Source organism: Cavia porcellus, unplaced genomic scaffold, assembly GCF_034190915.1.
Source record: "Cavia porcellus strain 051 isolate PalLab524CR breed Dunkin Hartley unplaced genomic scaffold, mCavPor4.1 scaffold_32, whole genome shotgun sequence".
Lineage (NCBI taxonomy): Eukaryota > Metazoa > Chordata > Mammalia > Rodentia > Caviidae > Cavia > Cavia porcellus.
This window is the reverse complement of record NW_026947515.1, coordinates 38217422-38238266: the sequence shown is the minus strand read 5'-3', so window position 1 is coordinate 38238266 and position 20845 is coordinate 38217422. Positions and strand designations below refer to the sequence as shown.

At 50.9% G+C, this 20845-nt stretch overlaps 2 protein-coding genes across 9 annotated transcripts in view; both read right to left on the bottom strand.

Annotated features, from left to right (window-relative positions):
• Window positions 1-1192: 1192 nt before the first annotated feature.
• Window positions 1193-3317, bottom strand: Mfsd6l (major facilitator superfamily domain containing 6 like). Its single transcript, XM_003466227.4, has one exon. The coding sequence runs from the start codon at window positions 3127-3129 to the stop codon at window positions 1375-1377; it is 1755 nt and encodes a 584-aa protein (XP_003466275.1). The 5' UTR covers window positions 3130-3317; the 3' UTR covers window positions 1193-1374.
• A 2551-nt stretch (window positions 3318-5868) lies between these two features.
• Window positions 5869-20845, bottom strand: part of Pik3r6 (phosphoinositide-3-kinase regulatory subunit 6) — a 48557-nt gene continuing 33580 nt past the window's right edge. For all 8 annotated transcript variants that reach the window (XM_063242250.1, XM_063242251.1, XM_063242253.1 and 5 more), the window contains 6 exons: window positions 16167-16254; window positions 15788-15864; window positions 15257-15347; window positions 13180-13289; window positions 7038-7150; window positions 5869-6529 (listed from right to left, as the gene is read on the bottom strand). In XM_063242250.1, the coding sequence (XP_063098320.1) occupies window positions 6373-6529; window positions 7038-7150; window positions 13180-13289; window positions 15257-15347; window positions 15788-15864; window positions 16167-16254 (636 nt within the window). In that variant the 3' untranslated portion in view covers window positions 5869-6372. The remainder of the gene's footprint in view (window positions 6530-7037; window positions 7151-13179; window positions 13290-15256; window positions 15348-15787; window positions 15865-16166; window positions 16255-20845) is intronic.

Here is a 20845-nt window from a genome sequence, read left to right as displayed (position 1 = left end):
AATATGTGAAGCCTATCACATCTCAACTATTACTCAATAAAGCTATTTTTTAAAAGGTTCAGATTAGATGTCACTTGCCATGATCCTATCTAGAATGTTCCACGGTTTCCCTGATGTCTGAAGAGTCAGGGATTTCTACCACTTTGCCCCAACCCATATCTCCAGCCTTGCCCTTCAGTGCTGTGTTACGCAAATCTTTGGCTCCAACCAAACTGTTTCTTGCTATTCTCTGGGAATTCATTATGCATTTCTCACTTCTGTGGCTTTGCCCACACCATTAGAATACCCTTCCCCGAGTTACCTCCCTCTCCAACCTGTTCAAAGTTTAATGTCTTGGAAGGCTTAGGCTTCAAGGCAATTTTCTTTAAAAAAATTCCTTTGAGATCTTTTGTTAGAAACGATCTTTCCCTTTCTCTAACAACAAGAGTGGCGTTTTTCATAATGTCTTGTGCTTCTTTATGTCCTTGTCCACGGGAACATCTCCACTAAACCATTCATTTGCAAGCGAGGCTCCTTCTGAGTTCAATGTCCCGTTTACTTATCAGGAAGAAGAATCGGCCTTGGGGAACCAGCCTCTGACATAAAGGACCTTTCTCTGGGGTACAAGGAGGGTTCTGTGGATGTGGCTGGGCACACGAACAGTGGCTGTGGCCCATACTCTGAAGACTGCCACATCCTACAAGCAGATGCTACAATCTCCATTGTGACTTTGGGAGGTACAGTATGCAAAGCGTGGGTCCAAAGGGCGTGAAACCACCCCAGCTCTGCTGTAAATATGGATGATGAGTCTGAGGATTTTTTCCCTGGTGACAAATATATTTGAGCACAAGAATGAAAGCCATGAGCTTCCCAGCACACAGGACATGGGCCATCATCATTTTCTTTCATTGCAAACTTGAGTTCTTGAGTGTGAGCACAGCTCCTGCCCATCTTTGGAGAGAGAGAGGAGTTAAGGGGTTCACTGCTATTCCACTGATTCAGCATGGCTTTTATCCCATCAGGCTTCTGCCTCTACGACCCATGAAAATGCTCACAACTCATCCCAGACAGCTCCCCTCTCCGCCACTGCATCCCGCAAGTCCTCCCCACTTTCCGGGCACCAGCCTTTGCTAGATCACACACCAATATCAAAATAAGGAACACAAAGGTACTTTTTTTTTTTTTTTTAAAAAGCAGATACAATCTTTCTCCATTATTTTAAAATGATTTAATGACAAAAAAAGTCAGATCACCTTTCACTAGAAAAGTACAGAGAATTATAGCTTCAGCATGGAAGCGCCATCTCTCCCCCCAAGGTCCTTGCAACTCAGATGGGATTCTGTCCTCAACAAAGTAAATTTTGTCCAACCCATCAGTTCCTTCCCTAACCTTCTCTCAGCCTCTGCAGTCTGAGGGCTCCTCCCTCATGGCCTTCACCAGCCAGTCCCTTTCTGACCCTGGCTCAGAGTCGCTGGTATCACTCTCTTCCACGGCCAGCAGCTTGGAATAGTTGATCTTCCGCTCTTGGGGCAGCCTGGGCTGGATGGACAGGAACACAGACAGCCAGAGCAACAGGATCACACAGCAGATGCGGTAGAACACAGCCAGGTTGAAGCGCATCACCAGGAAACCCCCCATAAAACTGCCCAGGCTGCAGCCACCCCCGTGGAAGTGGCCTCGGAACACGGTACTCAGAGGCCTCTCCGTGCCAGGAGTGGCCAGGCTCTCCATGGAGGCTTCCACAGCCCACCACAGAACCCCAGAGCTGATGGCACTCAGGATCTGAATAGGGAAGACCGACCACCAGCTCCAGAGGAAAGAGTAATACAGCAGCTGCCCGGCGAGGCACCCCAAGCCCAGTCCCACTGCACCCACCCTAGACAGTTTCCGAAGCAGCACAGTTTTAAATGGGTGGAGCAAAATTTCCCCCAGCAAGCCGAGAGCCACCGAGAAGCCCATGACCAGTGCACTGCTGCCGTGGTCCTCCATGTGCCAGAAAAGAAAGTTCTGCACCGCACTGGTGACAATTCCTATCAAAACAACAGTGAGGGCCAGGAGGAGGAGGTGGGGGTCACCCCCTAGGAGAGACAGTGCTTTGATGGTTTTGTAGCCAGGCTCCTGCTGCTGGTAGGTGGGGACAGGAAACACAGTGCTCACCAGAAAGCACACAGTGCTGACCAGTGAGTAGCCATAAAAGCACACCACACCCTGAGTGCCACTTGCAGTCAGGAAGCAGTCCAACTGCCCCATCAAGGCTGCGATGCCACATACACCTGCCACCATGCCCAGTAATCTCCAGAGCCCCAGACTTCTGTACCGGTCAGTGGCGTCCACAAAATCCAGGTATTCATAAAGGCTATCGCTGGCCACCTGCTCCAGAGGGGCTGTCAGCAGTTCCCAGACAACCATGAAGCCAAAGGCGAGGAGGATAGTCCACTGCAGTCCTTCTGAGGAGAGCTCAAGGGACCCGGCTTCCCCCTTGACCTCTGACACATTGGCTGGACCGCCCAGCGTAGCGTCCTGAGGAAGCAGGAGGGCAGGATCAACCGCCTCAGAAGCACCTGCCCCGAAACTGTCTGTCTCTCCCGAAGTGATGGGTCGCAGAACTCGGGGTGTGGTCCCAGCTCCTTCAAGGGAGCTCACTAAACGCAGCCCCTCCAAAGTTTCCTGATCACTTTCTGCAGGTCCAACTGTGAAGTCAGAGGCCTCCGAACCTCCCGACCTCCTCCTCCTGGCTGGGAGGCTGGGCAGCCCTGCAGGGTGAGCTGAGGTCACAGTGAGCGTGACAGCTGGTGGTAGGACTGTGGTGGCCGCGCTGCCGCTTCCATTGCAAGAGCGGTGGTCCCTGTGCAGCGGAGGGACCAGGACCATCAACAGGCTGGCTCCCGCCGAGCCCAGCAGCGAGCCTACCAGAAACACTCTCCTTTTCTGGCAGCTTTTGGCCAGGAAGGCACACAAGGGACCCCAGCAGGCTGCCACTAGGAACTTACTTCCCATTAGGATGCCCACCCAGGGCGCGGCCAAGCCCAGCTGCCTCAGGTAGAGCGTCAGGAACGGGGCCGCGCAGGCATCCCGGACCCCACACAGCAGATGGAAGAGCCTGGCCACCCCCAGCGCCCTACTGATGTCCCACTGGGGGTTGGCGCTCATGGCTGCCCAGCTCCGTCAGACCCGGGCGCAAGGCGAGCGTGGCGGAGACCAGGCAGGGCGCGCCCCCATGTCCCCGGGAGAGGCTCGAGGAATCTCGGCTCACAGTAGCTGGACTCCGTCTCTGGCCTCGGGCAGCGCCGCGGTCACCCGGTAAACCGCCGCCCATGTCCGGCCACTGGCCCGGAAGTGACCCCGCCCCGAGGGGGCGGTGCTGCAGAGGCGGGACCGCACACCTGCAGCCGCACCTGCCGCGTCCTGAAGTTTCAGCCGCTGCACCTGCCTGGTGTGCGCGGCTGTGCGCAGGTGCACGTCCCGGCCTGCGGGAAGCGCTCAGGCTGGGCCACAGGTTTCGCCCCACCCCCGGCTGCCCCATGTCACCCAGAAGTCCGGGCTAAATCCCTGACCTGTGAGCCTTGGACTCAGGTAAATAAAACTGTATGGGTCAGCGTCGGAGTTCGGGGAGCAAGCATGTCTTCAGGTCTTTACTCAGTACCGCCTCCTGGAGAGCATCCCTATCCACCCCAGGACAAACTGCTAATCCATCCTCAAGACACACTCTCCCTCCTCAACATTTTCTCCGCAGTACTATACTGAAGGCGCTACATTTATATTTCATGTAGTTACCTCGTTTATTGTGTTTTCATCCGAATCAGAGCTTCCGGAGAGCAAGTATTTTAGTTCCCAGGTCCTAGAACTGTTACACTGCGTGGAAAATTTCCAAGGTAGAGGCATGACCTGGAGTGACACAGTTTTCTGCAGCCAGAACGATCTCTAAAGAGCACTGACAGCGGAGGACAGTCAGGTCCAGGCCTGGCAGCACATCACAGCCTTGGACAGCACCTGTGTACTGGATAGGCCTAAGCTGCGCTTCTGGGGTGTAAGTTGCACCTGTGTAGGTGATTGGCTGGAGTCCAGAACAGTGGCCTACTACCGTTATCCTGACAGGAGACTGAGCCAGGTGGCTCGAGACTGCAAGGCCAGCCTGGGCTAAATAGCAAGACCCTGTCCCCCAAAACCCCCCCAAACACTTCAGAGGCAGCACTTCAACAGCAGAAGTGGCTCTGTTTGCTAACATAATGTTTTTCACTGGTGAAATTACTGATGTCTAAGTCATGTGGACCAGAGGCAAATTTTTTCGAGGTATTTCCTCTCTGACTTAAATAGGATATAACACTCTACTCTGAGTAACTGCTTGAGGATAATGATACACAGCATAACTATTGTTAGTCTCTTATAATTCTGTTTTGAATGTATTTTTTCATGAAATAAAAAGAATTATTCAAAAAAAAAAAAAAAGAATCTAGAGATTCCAGCAGCCAAAACCCTTTGGACCTTTAGGCTTTGCTTCAAAATGGCCTAGTAACCAGGCACCAATTCAGCAAACTCATGCAAGGTTTGCTCAGTGTACCTCATTCAGGTGGGGCAAAGAGGGGCAGCTTGCTAATACCTGCCTGTGTATTGGGATTTGATTTAAGATTTGCTTTCTTTGTAAGCTGGTAGAAAGGTAGTTATGAAAGAGCCCCAGAGGGGCTGGGGGGTTTAGCTCAGCGGCATAAGCGCCTGCCTTGCAAGCAGGCAGTCGTGAGTTCGATCCCTGGTACCGATAAAAAGGAAAAAGACGAAAAAAAAAAAAAAAAAAAAAAAAAAAAAAAAAAGAAAGAGCCCCAGAGCCCTCACCTCACCTGAAAAGCTGGCAAACTCTGCAAATATTTACTTTAAAACTTAAGGATCATGAATGCTCAGATTAATACGAATCAGTTTACATCACCTCAATGCGGAAGCAACAAAAACTAGACACTTCCAGGTAGGCTCACACAGATGCAGCGATACTGTACTCACTGTAATCCTTTAAAGGTCAGACACACCTCGGCCACAGTGAGGACTATCTCCGTCCCTTTCCTCCCCTGGTCCTGCATCCGGAAACTTCAGTGGAGCTTGCAGCATCCGCCCACATCTTCACCTGCCCTGGACTCATCTGCACTAGGTGGCAGGCACTCACTGTGATGCTGTTTACCAGGTCCACAACTGGACTTCAGATGCCATGTTCCACACTGCTGTCCACAGCTACACCCTTTATCATCTGAGACCTGATGGACTTGCTGCTGCTGGCTGTCTTGGAAAACCTTCACTGCTTGACTTCCTCAAGGGTACCCTTAAATTGTCTTTCCAAGTGCCCTGGGCATGCTTCTTACACGCTCCTTCAGGGCATTGGGAATGTGAGACTTGTTTCCAACTCCATGGGACAATGAAGCCAAGCGTGAAGTACCTACCTCTTTACCCTTGGGTTCCCAAACCTTAAAAGAATTTACCACCTCTGCCCACAGCTGCCACCCTAGGGGACTCTGTCCAGGTAACACAGATAGGCTTAAGCCCAGGTCTTTGTGTTCAGTTACTTTCTCACCCTGTCCAATACCTAGCCTTACAGCTGGCCTCAAAACCCTAGAGCTGGGTTATAATTGTTCCTGTTTTACACCTGGATACAAGTTCTTAAACTTAGGTGCCAAGAACTGTGATGTCTTCAAGTTTTGCATCCTTGAAACTACCCTGCATCTCCAACCTATTTGAGGACAGTGCTGAACAGCTGGATCCCTAAGTTAAAGGGAATGAGGAAAAGAAGGTATAGCGAGAAACTACACAGCAGTTAGTACTTCACAAAATCATTATCGGACTCACAAAGATTCACTGGGCTGTATTAAGAATGGCTACGCGTTTTCTGTTAAAATATAAACGTATCCAGTATTGGATGAGAACAGAGACACATTAGTGTGCATTTATTGACTGTGATATTCTCTGCACTGGGAGAGTCCCTGGTGGGGTGGGAGGGAGCAGGTGCCATGGTCTTTATTTCTTTCTCCTCGGCCCAGGACTCTGGCTGCACAGCAGCTCTGACCTTGGTTTTAAGGGCTGGGTGGGGAGTTCAAGTGGGCCAAGACAGCCGGCAGAGTGAGTGTGGAAAACAAACATGGGGTGGGCGTTGTTGGGAGGAGGGGGGCTGTGTGCATCTCTCATGGAGCCACTGCTTTGCCTGTGTGATCTTCCGGCCTTGATATGGGTCCTCCTCTCTCACCACCTGCACAGCCAGGCTCCCTGGGCTCCCAGGCTCTCGCTGTCTCCTAGGCAAAGCCAGAGACGCCCCGTGGACTGAGCTTGCTCTGGCTGTCAGTGTGAGTGTCAGGGGTTTTGTGGGGTAGTATTTCATTCCTCTTGGACCCGCTACCCTTGGGTCCAGCTATCCCGGTGGGCTCACTGGATGATACCGGAGAATGTATTGATGGGCATTAGAAGGGGTTTGGATGTAGCTTGGGTTGTTTCCATCTCCTTCTGTCCATATGAGTTGAGGCATGACATCTTGGACTTCTGGGTCCTCGAACACGGCTCTGGGCACGGGCCCACTTCAAATCTATGATGAGAAGAAACAAGCTCAGGGCACTTACCTCAAGGATCAGTTCCACCCAGGACATTTGAAAGCATTCAGCATCATAGAGTATGTGGGAGAGGGCCGCACAGAAAGAAGAGGATGAATCAGGAGGGGAAAGGATGTCTATTTGGGCAAGGGAATGATGTCAGAATTGATAGAAACCCAAACTGTCTCATGAACTGGAGCACAGATGCTGTGTGTGTGTGTGTGTCCCATGTGGGACGGGCCAGTGCCAGCAAAGAGGGTGGGATCAGGAGGGCTTCAGGCCGCATGTGTCTGTCTCTAGGAATCTTGGGAACATTTACTCTCAGTCTTTGCCTAGTACAGCTATTTGTTTGCCTTTTCTTCCTGAGTTCAAGTGACAGGGCAGTGGCCTGAGTCCCCGTCCGCCAGGGATGCCCATGTGGCTACCCATTGTACCTCTGACAAGGTGCTTTGGGCTAGAAGGAGCTGGCTTTGGCTCAGGTGTGCCCCACAGGGCTCAGCCTACCTGACCACATCCCTGAAAGTGCGCCGATCATCCTTGTCGAGCAGTAGCATCAGCAGCCTCTGGTCCTGGCTCTGAATCTGGATGCTGGAGGTGCGGAAGGTGTTTGTCACTGTCTACAACAGGGAGGGAGAGCAGGAGGAAGGCAGAGAGAATGAATGAATATGTAAGCATCACCTTTGCTAAACAGACGGCTCTGCCAGCATGATCTTCTGTCCCGTGTGTCTTCCATCCAGTCCACAGGGTCCCTAACCACCTTCCTGCGAGTGACTCTGGGCAGTGACCACACTGTATCAACTGCCCTCCAGTTGTTCTTGGATCTCACATTGCTTCCAAAGTGTTTCCCCAACCTGCTGTCCTCAGATTTACACAGACTTGAATGCTATGCTGGTGCATGCCAGGGTCTGGGTTTGATGTTGATTTATTCAAGAAGTCTTTTCCAAGACTTGGAAGACTTTCCAAGACTTTTCCAAGCATCTCCTATATGACACGCATATTTCCGTGTGTGGGACTTGGGAATACTCCCAGGGTTTATAAGTCTTGACCCCCATTCTGAGCATTAAATTGCACATAAAATTATTTGCCTGTGACACAGATAGAGGGGGTAAAAAGCTGAGTATCCCCAAACTAAAGACTAGGCCAGAAGAAAGCAGCCCACAGCCATCCTTCTAACTGCCAGTCAGAAGAGGCTGCTCTGGAGAAGGCCCTCCCCCGACAAAATGGGTCAGGGGACCAAGGGCATCGTGGGTGCTCTGCAGGGCTTGGAAAGGACCTTTCTGCATCTTTGACTCACTCACTCTGACTCACACAGGCAGCATCTTTGAGAAATTAACAGCCACAGAACTCTAGAGTTGCAGGAGGCCTTGCAGTGTGTTTCACTCAAGTGTTCTCAACCTTGACTGCTTATGAGACTCACACATGAAATTAGGCATTCTGACTTAAGTAGCCTGGAGCTCAGCAGGTAGGACTGAGAACCACCGGGTCAGTCTATTGTTTCATCACAGATAATGGCAGCAAATTCAACCTTGGCTGAGGAAGGTACCATGCATGTTAGGACTGTTGTTGGACTCTTGTGGAGGCGGAGTAGGGTAGAGAGCATTCTGTGAGCACAGTGTGGAGAATGTCCTGGGAGAAAGGTCAAAAGCAATCTCTAGGCTGGGCTGCCTAGGGTTTCATCCTGGCTCTGCATTTACTGGCTACGTGCTTTGGAGCATATTTCTTACTTTGTGCTATTTAGGAAAAAACCACCACAGTAATAAAAGCAGCTACCTTGTAGGACTGCTGTGAAGATGAAATGAGATAGTGGATTTTAAGTGCTTAGAACAGCACCTGAGACATAGTTAGAGATGTACCAATGTTGATTGTTTATTATATTAACTATAATTTCCAAGAAGGAGTCAAGCATAAATAGTGGCTTCAGTTGCCAAAGAGGGAGGAGAGCCACTGTGGATTTTTCTGTCTTTGGTTTGTTTCCTAGGCTAAGCCCCTTCACTGCCATACACGTGTAAATCTGAACAGGTGGGTTGTGAGTAAACACACAATCCATAGGGCAGGGGAGCCCCACGGCAGAGGATGATGAGGGGCTGGGGGAATCCCGGATGTGCACTAGAAGTGGTGGACAACATCTGTGGCACCCTGGAGCCCTTATCCAAGGGCAGATTGGGCAGAGGACAGACAGTGGAGCCTAGTGGGCACTAACTGGACAGCTAACCAGAGAATTGTCAACATAGGAGGTAGGCAATGGAGCAAGGACAAGCAAACAGTGAAACGTGATGGGGGAGAGAATTAAGAAGCCAGACAGAGCAAGATCAGTTAGAATGTCAGGAAACGAACAGGTAAGGAGTTTCCTGTGCACCTGCCCCCCAAGACCCCCAAGCAGAAGGAAAACCAAAAGTATAGGCCCCTGGCTTTGGACACCATGATACTTCTCTGCTTCCTTTGATTTGAATAAATCTTATTCTGGTTACTCACTTCGAGTGTGTGTCCTGCTCAGTTCTTTGCACAGGATCCCAAGAACCTAGAAACAACTCCCCTGAAATCCTCCACATGATAACACTCTAATATCATCAGTAAGGAACCTTCTAGAAATAACTGGAAAAAATATGGAAAAAAATAACTGCAAGAAATATGGTCCTGCATGAGCTGAGGCCTGGGGGAAACCAGACATTCAGTTCGTGGCACCTCAGTGCACCTGGTGAGGGAATCGGGGTTCCTGCAGGTAAGAAGGCTGAGGCCAGGAGGGACTGGATGGGACCAACCGAAGGTTGCACAGTGGCAGATGTGGGGCCTGGCTTGCGGACTCCCAACTCTGTGCTATTTGCCCTACATCAGGTGGCTGGGGGTGTTTCTGGCAGGACCTGGCCCTGCTCTAATTATCTAGATTAGCTGCATTCTTGGGGCCCCCTCCTACCCACATGCAGTACATACAGATGTCTTTTTTTCCCCCATTGTCGTCTGCAGACTTAGACACATCCTACCTCTCTTGGGCTCTGAACTGACAGGAGTCTAACTTACAGTCAACAAATGCCACTGTGGAGGCCAGCAGAGAGGGCCAGCTGCAGAATTTGCCAAGGGCACAGCTCTCCACAAGATGAGGGGATGGGCAAATGCTGCCAGCTGCCTCCTGTTCTCTCTTGGCAGCTTTCTGCCTCCTAGAGGTCCAACTCCTCTGTCCTTGCCTTGTTTATCATCCTTGTTCTACACCAAGCTTCCAGGCCACCCAGTCATACCTTTGCCGAGCTCTAACCTCACCAGGTCAGCCGCAAGGCCCTCACCAGCCACTCTCCAAACTGGAAACACCCTTGTCCCAGATCACCGTGAACTGCCCCTGGGTTTATCCTCTGATCCATTTGGAGAGAACGTGAACAAGGACCTGCTAGGCTCCAGGAGGAAAGCACAGCTCCTGCGTCCCCACCCACCCCAGCAGGTCAGTGCAGGGGCAAAGGGAAGTCCCTGCAGCTATAACAAGCATGTAAGTTCGAAAAGCTCCTGACCAGGATGCTTAAAGAGGTCATTAAAAACAGAAGTGTAAGGAACCAACTCAGAAAGAGGAAATACAACTGTGGGAAGGCCCCTGGGCACCAGAATACCCACAGAGGAGCTCACCGTTGACTTGGGGTTTTTAGTGCCTCACTCGTGAATTTGAACAAACAGCCGTGGGTCACCAGATATTTGGAGAGAGACAGAGACAGAGAGAGACAGACAGAGAATGCACACAACAAGCAAACAGGAATTCAGAGGAAACAGACACCTCTCAGGGAGCAGAAGAAATTTTGCAATGAACCACTGTATCTTCAGAAAGATAAAATACCACGAAGCAGGCAGAGTCCTACTGAAAATTAATAACCAGAAAACAAGAAAGATTGCTGAAAGTCTGAAGGCTTAATAAATGAATCGGAAGTAAACTCTCCAAAGTCAAAGAAACAACAAACAAAAGGAGGATGGAAGAGAAGCGATGGGAAGATGAGAGCATCCTGCAGAAGGACTTAACACCGCCTGTTTGTGGTTTCAGAAAGAGACAGCAAAGAAACAGAGAGAAAGAAATTATTTTAAACACTGTATTAGGGTGTACATCTCAGAACTGAAAGATACCAGTCTGCAGACCAGGAGTGGCTACCAAACTATTCAATAAATATTCAAAAAATTCAATAAAACGTGCCTTTGTAAACACAGACTGGATGTGAGAAGCCATCATATTTTGCAACAGCAAAGCTAGAAGAAAATCTAGGTTCCAAGAAATTGAAAGGCAGTCAACAAACTCAGAACCAAGATGAGAACGCTGACAAACCTTTTGGAAAGACGAAATGGATTTTAAAGAGATTTTAAAAATGTGTAGATCATAATGATACAATGTGCTTGATTTAATAAACATCATACTTTGCCTTCTACACATAGAAGACAGGGTATTAAAAAGTTCACTGTGTACCAGGCAGTGAAGAAAAGGTCAATATGTCCAAAGAAGTCAGAGCTAAGTAAGTCAGATGCTCTAGCTCTCCCAGAGACATTTGCTGACCTCAGAAATCAGGGGCTCCGGGCAGGACAGCCGTGGGGGTGGCAGACGAGGCCTCCGGCCCACGTGAAGAGTGGTTTGAAGCTGAGGTTCCCTTCAAGGTCCCTCCGCAGTTACCTTCCCAGTCAAGGACTAGGCCAGCAGGAAGACTCCCAGCGGACACAGAAGCGCGCAGGGCGGCTGTCTGCTTTGGCTTGTACCATGAGAGAAGAGGAAAGGTCTTTCCTGGAAATCACCAGGCCTGTCCAGGTGTGGATTTGGGGTACACATTCACTCCATCTCTATCTTCTGCAAGTAAATATCGTGTTGACATCACTGGAGCACTTGGAAAACACAAATACTGACTTCTCGAGAAGGATGGTCTGTGCACCAAGGTTTCCCACAAACATGCAAAGAGCCAAAAATAGGTCTCATAATGGAGGAAACATACAAGGACTCACATGACTGTCGAGGTCAGAAAAGCTAAAACACAGAAACATTACACTAGTAATTATTACGGACAATGTAATCACATAAATCAGTTATAAAATAAAGACCTTCACTACTTGGTAATGGTGGAAAGGCCAATTAAAATAAAAGAGCCTGACAATTGTGTTGACTAATATATTAATTGTACTGCCATAAGAACCGAACTTGGAAGGACAACTTGGAAAATACGTGAAAAGTCTTGCTGCTATATGAACACCTTTGGAATGATTAAAACTCTAGGCATTTCTAAAAAAAGTGAAACCATGATTTTTAGCATGTGTTTAACACTTCTTGGTGTGCTTACCATCACTGAAATAATTATAAGGCACGTGCAACTATCATACAATAATTTTTTTTTGTCTTTTTGAGACAGAGTTTTACTATGCAGTTCGGGCTGGCCTTGAACTCACTTTGTAGCCCAAGCTGCTGTCGAACTCACAGCGATCCTCCTGCCTCAGCCTCCTCAACGCTGGAATTGCAGGCCTATGCCACCATTCCTGGTCTCATACAATAAGTATTTAATGAATTATATTTAGTGACACAAAACACATGACATTAACAAGAGCCCATCAATACATATGGACATCACTACAAACTTTTACATATAGTCATTGTCAGTTATGTAAAAATATATAGGAAAAAGGCAGGATTTTATTCCTGAAAATGGTAATATTTATCCTGACCAAGTAATGAAGTTGGCAGTGAACTTACTTTGTATTTCCTCAAATAAACGATGGAACTTTTGTGTATAGTTTCAAATAGCATCTTGAAAAAGGGCCAAAGGATTAGAAGGACTAAGAAATGACTGTTGGTCTTGGCAATGTGGGGGTGACCCTACTGCAGTGGGGGTCACTGAAATCAGACTGCGGGCAGGGCAGTCACTCTGGAGGCATCTGTGCGAAGCTTGCCGGGCAGAGGGAAACGGTCACGGCACAGCTGCTGTGGAGTTTTTGATACTTCCTGATCAACATGTAAGACCATCCCCCCACTTTTTTGGGGCTGGAGAAGACCTGAGCACGCCGGTGGGCTAAGAGGAAGAATCAGCAGAGAGGGTGAAGTCAAAGCCAGAGAAAGGAGAATACCAAGCAGACGAGAAGAGCCCAGGAGACTGTGAGATGGCCCTGAGGGACAGTGGGGGTCTGTACGAGCTGAGAGGTCACAAGGCAGCTTGGTCCAGAGCCAGGGTGCATGGGAGTCGGGGCGTCAGAACACAGCTCACAAATAACCAGAGGCCTCTCGGGTCCAGCTGAGGAGAGTGCCGTCCAGAGAGCCGTCAGATGGGGAGAAAGTGGGTGGGTCTCGTGACATGATCAGGACGTACCAATCGGGGCAGGGCCAGGGGAAGGAGGCAGCCATCGGGGCAGCTGGGCTGGGCTGGGCTGCGTGACAGTCCGGCCGCTGTGCGTGCCTGGGGATGGCTGCCATGAGCCCACCGTGCGGTTCTCTGTCTCAGCAGCAGGTAGACAGGGCGGGCCTTCCTTGTTCTGGCTGCTACTCAGTGTTTTAAGCACACAGATGGGAGAGCAAATTCCTTCTGGTGGGAAGCCCCCCTTGAGCAGAAAGCTCAGCGGTCAGCCCCCCTTCTTTGAATACCCTCCCCTGGGACTCCCGGCCACCTCCCCAGGCCCTGTTTGACTGGCCCCCGTCTCTGCTCCACCCAGGACTTACAGAAAAGGACCTTCCTGCCAGGTTGGAAGACTTGACGACCTCTGTCACGCTGACATTCAGACACGTGTGAGTCGTAACAGGAGCAGCAGCTGGGAGACAGTCGGGGGACCCTGTAACCGAATGAGAAAGGGTCTCGGAACGGTCTCTGGGGAGGAGGGGATCTAAGGAGACCACCGCGAGCCTGGCTTGCCTGCTCCCCTCCAGTTTGGCCCCCTACACTCTTCCCATGCTGCCTTGCTCCAGCTGGGTCCCTGGTCACCATCGCCCCTCCCTGGGGAGGGTGAAGGAGGTTTCAGCTGTCAGCATCCCAAACCCTGATCCCCTGCCCATTTTCCATTCCTCTGTGGTTCTCTTTTAAAGAAGAAGGTTCTGTTGAGTTTCTCTGTGGACCACCGAGCTCAGGCCTCAGACTAGGGAAGCATTAGTGCCAGGGTGCAGAGGGTTTAGACTTTCTGAACAGGGCCTGATGCCTCAAAGGTCATGCTTGTGTGACAACTGCCAGGCTGAACCCTCCCTCATCTCCCTGCCAACTGAAGAGGGCCTCTAAGAAAGGTTCTGGAATCTCCAGACCAGTCCTGATGGGGTTTGCAAAGGGAACAGAAGGTAGTTTTAAGACTTCACATTTACAGTTTACTATATGCATGCAAATTAATTATCTCTACGTTAGAAGTTAAATAGAAGAAGAGAGGTCACAGGCAACTTGGCCAAGGTCACACAGAAGGCAAGTGACAAAGCTGAGGCTCCAATCCCGCCCCTCCGAACCTGCAACCTGCCCTCTTGACCCACTGCATTATGACCGTCTGCGGGTCCTGAGCCAATGACAAAATTACTTGTCTCCTTCACGGTGTTAAAGACATTTCCTATGTCATCCCAAAATTCAACTCATCTGTAAGTAATTTTATAAGGAAGTGGTTTTGAGTTTCTTCTTTGTGCTAGATGTCAAGATAATGGAGGAGCTGCAATGCCCTTAGAAGAGCACCTTGCAGCTGGGCACCACCTTGCAGCCGGGCACCACCTTGCAGCCTTGTGACCTCAGCTGGTGAGTGGGGCGGCTGGGTCAGTGTGCAGCAAGCCTTAGAGACACCCTGGCTCATAAAACACAAACAAAAGGACAACACCAAAGAACACAAATGTATTGCCAACAGACAGGGGTCCTGTGAATGCTGGCCAAGCCACAGAGCATCTCAGCGACAGAGTCACCCCGGATGTTGGACAGGAGAGGAAGGGTTAGAGCCAGCTTCCTCATCGGCATTGTAGCCACAGTGCACATTCTGCTCTGCTTCTTCTGGAATATTCCAGATTCATTCAGGTAGGCAGTGCAGGCAGTAAGTGTGAGGCTCTCCTTCTGGCTTCCTCTCCCAGACGTGACTTTGGGGAAGTTATTTTTCTTTGCCTCGATCTCCAGTTAAAATACGACTGCTAGTAATACTATTCCGTGAGGTTCGCATGCTCCAGGGAGTTCGGAGGTTTAACGCAGAGCACCATCTGGCCCCTGCCCAATGCCAGCACCGGTTACTAATGCTCACTGCCATCCTTCTCTTTGGTTTGGTTTGAGATAGGGTGTCACTCTATAGCTCAGGCCTGGAGCTCACTGTGGAGCCAGGCTGGCCTCCAACTCACATCAGCCTTCCTGCATCAGCCTCCCAAGTGCTGGGATTACAGCCTTGCATAATCATACCCAGCCAATCCTTCTCTTTATCCAAGACACCAGCAATCTCACAGTGACAGCAAATATTTATAAATTACGACTTGCATATAAATTGATATTTTAGGGGGAAGACATTGAAAACCCAAATCTTCTAAACAGAGTGCACCCAGCCCTCAGGCGCAGTGCTGAGCAGGACTTCCCCACACCAGGCCCCTCCACCTTCCCCAGCTGCAGAGGCCGAGTCCCGGGTCCTGAGCTAGAGGTTCGGTTCCTTGACAGCCACCTGAGCTTGGGGACCACACACAGCCAGGCCAGCGCGGGGCTCGGCACACACAAGCCCAGGTTCTGGGACGGTGGGGATGCGGTGAGCCCCCCTTAGCCCTCTCTTCCCCTTCTTATTCCCATCTGCTCTAATTCCCAGCTCCTCACCTTCAGTGTCACTGTCTGGAATGGCCTTCAGGACCAGCCCGGTGGCCCTCAGGGAGACAGTGACCTCTCGGGGCCGGTGGCTGAGCAGAGCCTAGGGAGGGGAAGGGGGGAGCAGGTGAGGTCCTCAGGACGCGTTCGCCCCACAGATTCCCCATTCCCAGTCTCCCTTCCTGCCTCTGCCCTGAGATCCTCGCCTGTGTCACTGCTTCCAACGAGGGCCTGTGGAAAGGCCTGAGAATATTCTACCCAGAGGGCATGGCTGCCCTCCAGTCCCAAAGGAGCAAGTGTCCAGTGAGGTCAGTTCAGGTATCTGGCCAGCGAGCAGATGACCCTCTTGTCCCTCACCTTGCCTGCATACAAGGTCACTCCTACCCCATCTCTGCAAAATCTTCCAAAGGTGGAGAAACCTGGTGGCAGCTTCAAGAAGCCTCATTTGGCTCCCGCGGCCCCTCCCATGCCCGTATGTCCCAGAGGCCAGCTTCCATCAGCTGTGCCTTTGGTCACCTCCTGGCCATGTCCGTGCACACTGACCTTCTGGTAGCAGATGGAAAGCTCAGCACCTGGGCTCTCAGCACCTGTGACCCCTCTCCTTCGTGGCGAACTGCCCACTGAGGGAAGAAGGAAGAGGCTTGAGATGGGGGTCCCCCAGTCCCCCCTGACTCCCCTTCACTCAGGCTCGAGTGGAGCCAGTGGTCTGTCTGTCCAGCAGCTCATCCTGGACGGAGAGACAGCAGCACCCTATGCAGACCAGGTGACTTTCAGTCAGCTGGAGCTTGGAAGGAGCCGCGGGCAGCAGAGGTACAGGACAGGGCAGGTGTGGACCAGGGGGGCATCGCCAGGTGAGAGGTGGGGGGAGGAGTTCAGGGGGGCCCAGCCAGGGGAACTCCGGGAAAGGATGGCAGATGCTCACGTTTGGGGGATTTGCAGTCCTGGACCTTCACTTTCAGCTCAGTAAGGAAAATGTCCTCTACACAGTCCTGGCTCAGGTCACTGAAGATCTGCAGAGGGCAGAGAGGGAAGAAAGGGAGGAGGTGTGGCAAAAGCTCACTTGCTGGACCAGAGGCAGCTGCTGTCTTTGCTCTCCATGACCCCAGGACACTTAGGCGTGGGAAGCTGCCGCCATGCCTACTGTCAATGGTGAACTTGGAGCTGCAGGAATTGACCCCTGCACTCTGCAGAGATAGAACACACAGCAATGTGCCTTATGGCCACGGTTCGGTCCACAGCAGAATGCACACATGACAGTGGTCCCCTCAGGTTATAACGGGGCTGGAAAACCCCTCTTACCGACTGGTGTCACAGCCATTGTAAGGCTTTAAGTACCACATCACCACACAGCATGGTGACGCCAGTGATAAACCACTGTGGCGGTCCAGTTGAATAAAAATAGAGCATAGACAGCTGGATTCATGGCACATATGATGCCTAATAATGCTACTTCTTTATGTATTCACTGTGCTATATTTTTATTGTATTTTAGAGTACTCTTTATATGATATTACTGGAAAGAAGTGTGCTCCATGAAGCCAGCAGCCCTCACAAGTCATGTTTACTGAGCCTCTTGAGTGCCGGCTCAAAAGGCCAGCTCGAGTGGCTGACCTAGACCTTCTGGATTTATGCAGTACACACACTCTGCGGTGTGTTTACGACAAAACTAGCTACTGGTGACACTCTCAGAAGGGTCAGTAAACTACACATGACTCTAAACAGTAGGAGAAACTACTGCTGGAAACCCACACTACCCAAGCCACCACTGGAAGGCGGAGGGCAGGGGCAGGAGGTGCAGTGTCCAGGGGGAGAGGTGGCAATGTCTCTGGAGGCCCTGGGAGGACAGTAGAGGCAGGGGGGCCACCTGGTTCTTCAGTGTGCACAGAGAAAGCCCGCGGGGTGGGATCAGGCAGGGCTGCCGAGAGCTGACCTGACCGTGGGGAGACCCAGGGCAGAGGGTGGAGAAGAGGGGAGCCTGGGCATGATCCAGTGCCAAGCAAATGCTCCCAAAGAGTTTTTGAGACCAGGAAAGAGACGCGAAGGAGCTGGAGTCTGAGAGCTGGCCTGGCGTGCTCAGGGAGGGCATGGTACGTCCTCTGGATCATGAACAGCGTCACGGATGCCGCTGCTATTGCCGTGTGACCGTGATAGACCAAGACAAAAGCCAGAGCACTACACACTCACGTCCAAGAGCAGACACTAAAAGGGACAGTGAACCGCTGTCACCTGCCCTGCTGCCCTAGCCACACTGGTCACTGCTGACCCCTAACCTCACCAGAGTGGTTGAGATACCCAGTCATGGAATTACTTGCCTTTCCTGCCAGCATGTAATGCAGAGCAGAATCTTACTCTTGGGAAGCCTCCTCTTAACTCCCAGCAAGAGTCCTCCCTCCTAGAAGCTCCTGCTGAAACAGCCCCAATGGCTTCTCATGGTACCCCCTGGTGGGCATCCTCCAGTATTGCAGCAGGCCTGCGAGCCCAGCTGTTCGCACTATGGGGTGAGCTCCTGAGGGCTGAGGGCTCCTCGTTATTAACAGGCACCAATTCTCCAATCTCAAGTGGCTTGTGCTGGTGAGATGTTTACTGCCTTTGCCATTGGGAGAGTCTTTTAGTTTATGTGTTTTTGTTTTGCATTTTGGAGCTCAAGGAAATTGATTGAGGACAAAATCAGGAAGGTGACAAAGAAGAGATCTATCCCAGGATGCAGCGTGAACAGCCAGACTTCAGGAAGACAGGGAACCAGAGCTGGCGACGGCTGTGAGGACTCAGCTCCCAGGTGCACACAGAAACCTTGATGCGGGGGAAGCTTAGCAGCCTTCCGTGGAACGTGCAATGGGGTTCGGGCAAATCTTAACTAGATTTTCAGCAACAGGTGACTCCACATGAGTGCTGGGATAAACGGCCCCTGTGAGTCTATGTGGCAGTGGTTTTCTGTGGGAGGATGAGTGTTCGGACGTAGAGATGAGCTCAAAGGACTGGGACCTGGGAGGACGCAGTATTTCCTTTCGTCAGGGTTTGCTTCTGCCCTGGACCTTCTGGTAGGCTCTTGACGTGCGTGGTTTCAGAAAATCATCACATAAGCCTGCAGGAAGGTATCATCAGAGGGCCTGGAATCTCAGGCGTGGCCAGGGCACAGGTAGCAAAGCTGGCCTTCCAGTGTCTCCTTGTGTCTGCCTCCTTGCCCTTGATTCCCACAAGCCCTTACTGCATTTTTTTAGTCATTTGAATTGTCATGAGAGCTATATGACTGGTGGAGATTATTATCCCCACTTTAACCCTGCGGAAAGTTAATCTCAGAAAGGGAGGCGCCTCCGTGATCTCTCAGTCAGCAAGCAGAGCGGAGGTGCGTAACTGTGAGTGTCCCGCTGTCACACATTGCTTGTCACCGTACGTTACTGTACCGGGCTAATTTCCCAGGACGACGGTGACACATTCTCTAATATACCCAGACACACTGACCCACGGCTTACTGTGTTAACAGTAGGAGATTCGGCCAGGGATATAGCTCAACGGTATAAGCGCCTGCCTTGCAAGTGCATGGTCGTGAGTTCGATTCCCAGTACCAAAAAAAAATAAAAATGAAAAGTAGAAGATTCAAGGTAAGCAGAACAACATTCTGTGTTTCAAGGGACGCCTGCCTTGAATGGAGAACAGCACACGTATGCAGGTGTGTACACGTACGATGGGTGCATCACGTGATGAGCTACAGTCAGGACCAGAGCATTATGGGAGCACAGAGGAGAAGCATTTGATGCAGCTGGGGTGAGAGGAATGCGGGTCAGGGCAGTTTTGTGTAGGATGTGAGAGTTGCAGTGGGTGCAGAAAAGGATGTGAGGCAGCGGAGAGGCAGGAATCTAGGGTTAGATAGGGTTAGCACAAGCAAAGGCCCAGTGGTGAGCACCAGGGCAAGTGAAAAAAACCAGGACAGAAGGAAGGGGCTGGCAGGGTCTAAAAACATTTCTGCAGGCCACAAAGGACTGTCAGAAAGACCAAGGAGGTCCAGGAGAGAGCGACATAAATGTCAGTGAAGGGGCTGCCTCACACAGGGGGAGGTTTGTGTTTTCACTTTTTTTTTTCAATACTGGGGATTGAACTCACGACCTCATGCTTGCCAGGCAGGCACTTATGCCGCTGAGCTAAATCCTCTGCCCTGTGTTTTCACTTTGATCATTGTGATACAAACCCAGCTTATTATAAATTGAATCGTATGGATGAAGGACACAGGTGTGGTGGGAGAGGCCCAACAAGACGGCACTGGAGACATTCCTGCGGTTGGTGACTGAGAGGTCACTGATAGCAGGTTTAGAAGATCCAGCCTGCCGAGTTTGAGGGTAACGTAGGAAACTGGAGACGGTGGGCCAGGCTAACGGTTCAGGCAGGAAGTGGACGTTAATGAGCCAAAGGCAGGGAGCAGTGTCCAAATTAGTGTGCACTGCTGGTTACTAAAGCAACCGACGCGTCAAGGTCTACTGCATTTCCAGTCACTGGCTGGGCCTCAGCCCCAAGCGATCCCACACAGCTCTGCGACATTTGAACCTTGGGCACCGTCCCCCTGATACCCAGCCAACTGGCTGTCCGCGTCCAGAACAAGGCACGCTGCATTCCTGGTTGTCACAGCCCGTAGCTTGCTGATACCAGGGAAGGAAATGCTGTTTAAAGTCCCCCTGCCTTGGCAGGGACCTGGCTTAAATTAAGCATTTATCTTTCATAAATTTCTTCCTGAAGTTTTTTACATGTTTAAACCCCCCTGAGGAGACGCCGACCACCTAACATGGACTGGAAGACACGCAGTTCCGAAGTAACTTCTAAGTAAGTGCTGATAGGCATCAGAATCACCCGAGTTCCTTGGACCTCAGTGTCTTCTGTGTGTACAATGTTTCCACGCAGATGCATCCACTGCCTGCCTTCCCACGTGGAGGCATAATTCTCTCCATGTCTATTGCACAAAATTCTACATATGCTTCTGACAGCCTGGATGCCTTGACTGAATTCCTTCATCGGGGCATAAAGAACCAAAGATCAAGACAGAGGAGTGTCGGTTCTCGGGGACAACCGCACCCCTCCAGCTCCAGGGGAACATGTGGTCCATCCCGGCTACGGGGATCGGTGTGGGGATAAATACTTGTTCCCGTTTTTTCCTCAATATTGGAAAGGGCAAACCCTCTTCCCACTGAGCTGCTAAGATCTGGAATTGCTGGTGGTCATCTTGTCACCACAGGGAGACAGGGAGAGAGACAGGGAGAGAGACAGAGAGAGAGACAGAGACAGAGATAGAAAGGAGAAATGGGTTGGGGAGAGAAAAGAGGAGGAAGAAAGTCAGTCCCCAAATCCATCTTTAAGAAGCCACATCAGCCTTGAGCTTTTTAGCGATGTCAACCAGGAACTTTCCTTTTCTTCTTAATCAGTTTTTCAGATTTCTGTCATTTGCACCCGAGCCCGCCCCCAAACACACTGAAGAGGAGGAAGTGATTTGGGGAGATGCTGGTCCAAGGGTGCAAAATTTCAATTAAAGAGGAGAAATAAGTTCAAGAGACCTCTCCTGTCACATGCTGACACACCAGCGCTGGTGTACGGTACCAGGGTCAAACTCAAGATCAGGCG